We start from the raw sequence: 8,006 nt of genomic DNA on the forward strand, positions 1-8,006 counted from the left end.
TTAGAGATTTGCATTATTTGCATAAAATGTTGCATTTGAGATTTAGAAATACGTGTGATATTTCACAACAATATTCCACAGGATTATTTGTGCATTTGCGAATTAATACATGCTACGCCGCGATATCGAGATTGCCATATCCGTTGATACAATTATAATTAAGATTCCAAATAACGAACAGTTAGTATTCTATCCTGCCTCTTTACGCATCAGTCCAAAGCACATACTGCAACTAAAAAATTCTTTAGTAATATTACAAGTTATTATAAAAAAATGTAAGAAAAAATAATTAACGAAATATTTAACTTATTATTGCACTCATTATAATTTAAAATTATAATGAGAGGAATTATAATTATAATTTTTATTTAAATGAAAATTTGTTTAAATTTAACGAAATTGAATTAAAACTTCAGTGAAAGAAAGATATCTTAAACTGAAAAAAAGCATGATTAAAATTATATAATTATACAATTAATTATTTATTTTTATTATGTTAGAACATATGAGTACCTAAAAAATGATATATACTTGAAGAAATCACAATACGTGAAGATTTATACATTTAGTCTAATACTTTTTTTTAATCCATCTAAACGTCTTTTAAAAAATTATACGCTGAGTAGGAAATTTTGAGAATCTGCACAGAAAAAATAATTTATCTATTAGATCATGACTGTAAGAATTTTAATATTAATTTTAACATTAATTTCAAATACTAACACTCATAAACGATTCAGTGCTTAATGTAATTATATAGCCACTCGACATTGTAATAGGTTTGTCGGCACGCATCATTATTATCATAAGCTCTTTCATTACTCCGACTTTTAATTTCGTCCAATCCATCTCATAAATAGCAGTGCTGACGTCGATACTCTGTGAAAAAATTAATTAAAGCAATAATTATTAATTAACTGATATATATAATATCAGGATTGGGAAGTAAAGCGCTACTTGTAACGTCGTTACTTTTTTTTGGTAATTGTAACGGCTTTACAAATTTTGTTTAACGGAAAAAGTAACTTCGTTTTTTTATAATGAGTAACAAAATTAATAGTTACTTTTATCGTTACTTTTCAGAGAGCACATATCTTTAAAAGATGCTTAAAAGACAACTTAAAGACGTCTTATTGTCTTTTAAATATCTTTAAGATCTCTTTTGGTCTTTCTGTGCTATTTGGCATTTTTTTCAAATATACTTAAATATACTTGAATCTACTATACTTTTTTCGAATATAATTTTCAAATAAAGAACATAGGTATTTTTCATTTCATGCGTATTTTATATAGTACATGTAACATATACTGTAGATACACATATGCGCGAAATGGAACTTAGAGATTGATAAGAATGTTGAAACGCAGTATCACATAGAAATTACTGGAATCTCTTTTTAGTTCGAAATCGGAATCTTTCTACTTCGTCAAAAAATATTTAAGTAGACAGATAATTCAATGATTAGTCAAGAATTTGATATTATGAAAATTATCGTATTGTATTAGAATTTTAAAATAAAAAAAATTAAAGAGACGTAAAGAAAGTGATTTTGACCATATTTACAAATCTATTGAAAGCAAACTAACAATAAGCAAATCACTTTATTTACATTTACAGCATCTAAAAGTATTTATGAAAGCTTATCTACAATTTTTTCAAAAGTTTCTCTTATTTAAAATAATTTATTATCAAAATTATTACATACTTTTATATCATAATAGCGATATCACTATCAAAATTATATCATTTTGATTACTTTAATGTTTAAAAATTTTTAGTGCAAATTTAATTTGGTGTTGTATTTAAAAAATTTTTATGTAATGTTTGTATTGTATACAAAAAAAGTAACGAAAATTGTAATGATTCGTTACGTTTTGAGTAACGGTAACGGTAACGAATTATTTTTTGGAATTAATAACGAGTTACTTTCCGGAAAAAAGAACAGTAACGAGTTACTTTTATAAAGTAACTTTTCCAACTCTGTATAATATAATATATATGTGTACAGAAGAAATAAGATTTTTACAAAGTCAGGATTTAATAGAACAGGGCGCTTTGCTATCGAAAATATACGGGGTGTCCGGTAATTGGTGAAAAACCTGTTAATGGCAGATTCTTGAGATCATTTGGAATTGATTTTTCCTCAGCGAAAATATCAAGAAACCATTTCATCATTTTTTGCAAGTTTCCAATTTTTATCATTATATATCTTTATAATTAAGCCTTAAATTAAAATTCTATTAGGATAAACTCTATCTGAAATTAACTGAAGAATGTAGTTTTGGTAATTTTTCAACTTCAAAAAGTTTAGCGAAGTTAGTTTGCGAAAAGCGCCTTTTTCTTCAACCACTTATAACTCGAAAATTATTGATGCCTTGACATTTTCGCTGAGGAAAAATCGTCTCCAAATGATCTCAACAATCATTAGCAGGTTTTCCACCACTTATCGGACACTCTGTATATATGTGTTGAGTCATATTATATAAAGGGAGAAAGGAAGGAAAAAGATAAAGGAAAAGAAAAGGTAATTTATTCATAGATCTCAAAAGATAATAATATAAAAAGAGAAAAAACTATGAGAAATAATGGAAAAAAGAAGTGAGTAAGACTTGATAGAGATAATGAAGAGATATGAAGAAACAAAAGCTACGATTAACAAGGACAGAAAAAGAAATGAGGTAAGGATGTATTGAGTTTCTCTGTTTAATGTGTATATAGCAGAATAGGGAATTAGAAAAAAGAAGTATACAGGTTGCATAACGCTAGGCTAAAATAGGATAACTTATACAGATGTGTATTGTTAGCTAAGTATATAAAGAAGAATTAGAGGATACGATGAAAACAGTAAAACAATTTTTGGAGGATAGAAAAATGATATTATGTACAGATAAAAGAAAGATTGTAGTATTTAATAGCGCTGGGAAAAATAGGAGAGAAAAATGTAAATGGGAAAATGAAAGAATAGAAGAGGTAAAGAGGTTTAAATACCTAGGATTTGTCTTTAATAGCAAAAGAAATTATATAAATCTCACAAGGAATTAAGTAGAAAAGGGAAAGTAGCGTGCAAAGTGTGGGGTTTAGGAGAAAGAATATGTAAAGATAATTTTAGGAGAAGAGAGGTGGATGCTGTATAGGTATTTGGTACAATGGAGTTGAATTTTGAGGATGATAAGAAAAAAAGAAGTTGAAAAAAATAATGCTCGATTATGTTTCATGGGTATTTAGGCTAGATTTCTGTACTTCAAGGTATTTAATGAATAGAGAGTTAGGATTGGAAAAACTAAAAATAAATTGAGGAATTGGAGCAAGGAGATTTGAGGAAAGGATGAGAAAAAAAGGAAGAAAAAAATCTGATGAAGATATATGTTGGATCGAAAAGAAAAGCATGAAACAAAAAGAATTATATGTAAAGAAAAGGAAAGTTATTATAATATATATTAGGTTGGAGAAAGGATAATATTTATAAAGGTAAATGGAAGAAGCTGGGATAAAAGATGCGGTATAATAATAAAAATAAAGAAATAGAGAGGGGATTAGAAATAAATAAACCGAAATATTTAAGGAATGACATTTTAGATTGATGAAGTAAAAGCTCTAGTAAGAGATGTGGCAATATGGAAAAAAATAATAAATATTGAAGATAATATAGAGCAACATAATAATAAAGCATTATGTAAAAGAATATAATGTGGTAAAAGAATGGGTTCAATGACTTAGATAGAAATGGAGAGGAGAGAATATGAAATAATGAGAATTAAGAGAGAAGAAAAGAAAAATCTTGAAAAGGTTATCGAGAAAAAAAAAAAGAAGAAAAAAAAAATTATATACAAGACGGTGATTTAATAGTTATTCAGTTATAGAAGTAAGAGAGAGATTTAAGTAGGATAAAAATGTAAAGGTGTTATAAGATATAAGATCTGCTATTTATTTTGTTAAAAGTCTTATTAAATTTATTTAGTTTAGTTTAATTTGCTGGTATATAATAAATGTATGTAGGAGAGGTAGAAGAATTGTAAGAGGTATATATTAAAAATGCGAAGCGATAAGAAATAATGATATAGATGGATGGAAATTTGAATAGAAAATTTGTAATCTAATTTGTAATCTAATTTCTTGGCAAAAGCTGAAGAATAAAGTTATATAATATTTAATATATATTAATTAATAATTTTGACATAATATTATTTCCAAAATTACCTTTTCCATTTCGTTATTCTCTCTTTTAATTGCTAAATATATATTTGTTGTTTAATATTCAATTTTGTGTATTTATTTAAATTAAATAATTATCAGAGAGCAATTAGAACAAATGAATTTGGAAAATTAAAAACCGCTAAACAATTCAATCGTTTTTTTTAAAGAAAAAGTGTATTTATGTTTAGAACTGATAATTAAAGAAAAGTATTAAAATTTACAATATCAACGACAAATAATTATTAGTACATTTTAAAATTACTTTAAACATTATATATTAACTTAAAACACTATATATATTCTAATTAAGGATAGCATTATGTGTATTTAAAAAAAATAGAAAAATAAACATATAATAAATGTACTTATGCATCAATATATTAACAACCTAAAAATATCAACAAATTCCTACCTTTAATGTCACCTCGTTGCCATACCAGCAATAAAGAAATATTTGCATGAGCATGGAGCACAGATAAGAAAATTTGTGTGCAAAGTTGAAACTCAAGAATGATGTCATTGTAGACAGTTTGTAGACGCTCATGCAAAGAACTAGGGAGATGAGGGCAAATTGAATGAATATCATTGTTGTAAAAGTTGCATTGACCTTGTATGCAAATCTGAAATTTTATATAGAGTTTCTGTTTTATTATTTTTTAAATTATTAAATAAAAAATTTAAAATAAAGTAAACTGTAATTAATATTATAGTTAATAAATTATAACTAATAATTAAAACAAGTGAATAGTTGAATTAAAATAATAGCACCATAGCATTCAACCGATAACTATTAATCGCATAAAAAAATAATTAACACATTATATAAAAAAAATAATGAGCGCATATTTTTATCATTAAAAAACTATAAAATCTACAAAGGATGAATTTTCATTTTTATCTTCTTAATCGTCATAAATATTTACTTATAAATGTAAAGATGATGATTTATTAGATCACGAATGATTGCCTTCTCACGTGCTATCAGATTCTCGCCTGATTCATCACTACTCTTCTCAGCTTTCATTAGCAACATGGGCAATATATGAGCGCGATGACACAGAATTTCGAATTGAGCGCAGGTCTGGATCATCATACCGGAAATTAGCGTCTCGTGTGCGACACTGCAATTTGCGCATAATATTAAACCCACGCATTGGAATATCAATATAGGCAAGAAGACGTATATTGATGATAGGTCGAAGGGCGCCCAGTTGTACACAGGTAAAGTACGCGTCTTCAGAAGTATGTAAAATTGCGCGACAGTCCCGAATATTACGCAGGATTCATTGAGAATCTCGCAGGCGATCGTAACCTGTCTACAAATTTATATATATTATTCATGAAAATAAATTTTAAAAAAATTTATAAATACAAAAAAATTTTGTTTATAGATACAATATAATTTTTAAATTTATAAATACATATATACACATCAAGTTTTCTTAATAAGTTATTGAAAAGAATTTTTATATAAATTACTTATAAATTACCTAAAAAATATATTTTTTTTAATTTTAAATTTTAAATTTTGTGTCTTATATGCAGTATATCGCCTTATGTATTATTAACAAGGAAGATAATTATTATAAAATAAATAAAGAAAAAAGAGTCAAAAAGACTATTTTTCAATTGAAGTAAATAATGAGATGTTTTGAAAAATTATTTTGTAAATAAAAGCAAGAGAAAAAAAATACAAAAGAAAAAAAATGTTAATTTTGTCCGACAACATACAAGTGAAAAAAAAATATTCACAATTAATAAAACAATATTTTGTCATAATCTGTTTAATAATTACATATACCTCGCGTGTCGATCAAATCTTTCTTGGATCAATTTCTCTTCCATATCCCTGGGGATACAATTATTTTCCAACAACATCTTATCCAGATCGATGATTTTTCCGCGACGTATGAAGAGATGCACAATTTTACAGGAAACGCCGAAGATCGAAAGAAATAGGTAGCACTTTTCTACAAATTCCTCCAAGTTCACTGATAAGACAAAAGTGTCAACTATACCATAGCACGTGAACAAATGCAGTAAAACAAACATAAAAGCGGAATAAAGATTATACATCCAATATTTCAACGAATTGACAGGAAAATGCACCGGTCTCCAATAACCGGTGTAAGTGAGTAGTGCAAATGACACCGGAAGTACATGCATTATTCTACTCTCTGCGGCAGCTGCCTATAGCTCGATTATCGTTGAATATATATCGAGTGTTTTTTAATAACAGCTTCTTTAGGAAAAGGAATTGTATATCGTCGTTGACGTTATCGTAGATAAATACTTTTGTCTCGAGACGGAAAAATTTTCACATATTAATAGTTAGAAGTAGTTTCTCGTAACAAAGAGGCGATCGAAAGAGACGATTTGTATATTTTATCGACGATAATTATCTAATATAACGCACTTTCTTTCCGCGTGTATATTTATCATTTATCGTCTCTCGCGGTAAGAATTTTTAATGATACCCGAGACAAAGGTATATAATTATAACATATTATCCCATACGCGCAGAAATTATAATAATTTCTTCTATAATGTATAACAATTATCTGTACACTCTATTACACATTTGCAGCTAAACAAATTATTCATCTATAAAATTGCTCTTACTAATTCTAACATAATTACTTATAATAGTCTAGAGTCTCGAAAAAATTGAATATAAAGAAAAACACTTAGCAGAGGGATAGTACAATTATTTTGTGTGTATAATACTTCTTTTCATCTTACAATTATAAATTGTTCGTTACGTTTATAATATGTTTTAGTTCTTAAATATACAGGGTGTCCCGAAATGACCGGTAAATATTCTAATGACAGGTTCTTTAGAACATTTTAAAACGAAAAGTTTAATACAAAAATGTCGAGGCTATAATAGTTTTCATATTAGAAAGATTTAAAGAACACGAATGACAGGACTAGAATTTTGCGCGCTCAGGTACAGCAAAATAACAAGTGATAAAAGTGCTTCTATGAATTTATCTAATTTATCTAATTCTTTTATCGCTTGTTATTTTGCCGTACCTGAGCGCGCGAAATTCTAGTCCTGTCATTCGTGATCTTTAAATCTTCCTAATTTGAAAACTATTAGTAGCCTCGACATTTTTGTATTAAATTTTTCGCCTTAAAATGTTTTAAAGAACCTGCCATTAAAATATTTACCGGTCATTTCGGAACACCCTGTATAAGAGAAAAGGTACCACACGTACAAAGTGTGTTCTACAAATGTTATGTCTAATTAAAATAAAAATTTTTTTGCGATCGGAAAAATAAAATCCAAGTGAGTATAGTAATTCTTTTTGTACAAGAATGTATAAATGTATGTACAAAATAGGTATAATAATTCCGTAATATTTACAATTAAGAAAAAAGTAAAAGTATTTAATTTGTTCTATACAAATAGTATTAAAGAGAAAATTATCTTTATTTAACTCTTATTACTCCGTACTGTTGGTTTTAGTTTTATCCTCTAAACGTATAGATGAGTATTTATTTTTGATAAATTTATTAATGTAAAAAAGTATTTTTAAAAATTTGAAAAAAATTATATATCTTCTTTAATTCTTTTAAATAAAAATTAAACTGATAAATTTCAAAAATAATTTGCTTAATTTGTTTTACATCATTTATTTTCGAGAAAGACACTTTTAGAAAAATAAAAAATAGTCCACCAGTATGGAATAAGGCTTAATATATATATATATATATATATATATATATTTAAATATTTATATATAAAAGAATATATTACATTATATATTATTAAAACTTCAAACAGATTTTTGAGCCTCTATTAATT

General features: G+C 26.5%; 1 protein-coding gene across 3 annotated transcripts; it reads right to left on the bottom strand.

The window, feature by feature from the left end:
• On the bottom strand, positions 1-6,446 carry LOC140676594 (odorant receptor 4-like). Of its 3 annotated transcripts, none has more exons than XM_072911791.1 (6): positions 5,997-6,446; positions 5,119-5,316; positions 4,608-4,815; positions 724-879; positions 514-640; positions 1-232 (listed from the first exon to the last, which is right to left on the bottom strand). In XM_072911791.1, the coding sequence occupies exons 1-5, from the start codon at positions 6,359-6,361 to the stop codon at positions 593-595; spliced, it is 975 nt and encodes a 324-aa protein (XP_072767892.1). In that variant the 5' UTR covers positions 6,362-6,446; the 3' UTR covers positions 1-232; positions 514-592. The 3 variants fall into 3 exon arrangements, with proteins under 3 accessions (XP_072767892.1, XP_072767890.1, XP_072767891.1); XM_072911789.1 differs by having other exon boundaries at positions 5,119-5,511; XM_072911790.1 differs by lacking the exon at positions 1-232 and having other exon boundaries at positions 527-879; positions 5,119-5,511.
• Positions 6,447-8,006: the final 1,560 nt, after the last annotated feature.

Source organism: Anoplolepis gracilipes, chromosome 2 (genome assembly GCF_047496725.1).
Source record: "Anoplolepis gracilipes chromosome 2, ASM4749672v1, whole genome shotgun sequence".
Classification (NCBI taxonomy): domain Eukaryota; kingdom Metazoa; phylum Arthropoda; class Insecta; order Hymenoptera; family Formicidae; genus Anoplolepis; species Anoplolepis gracilipes.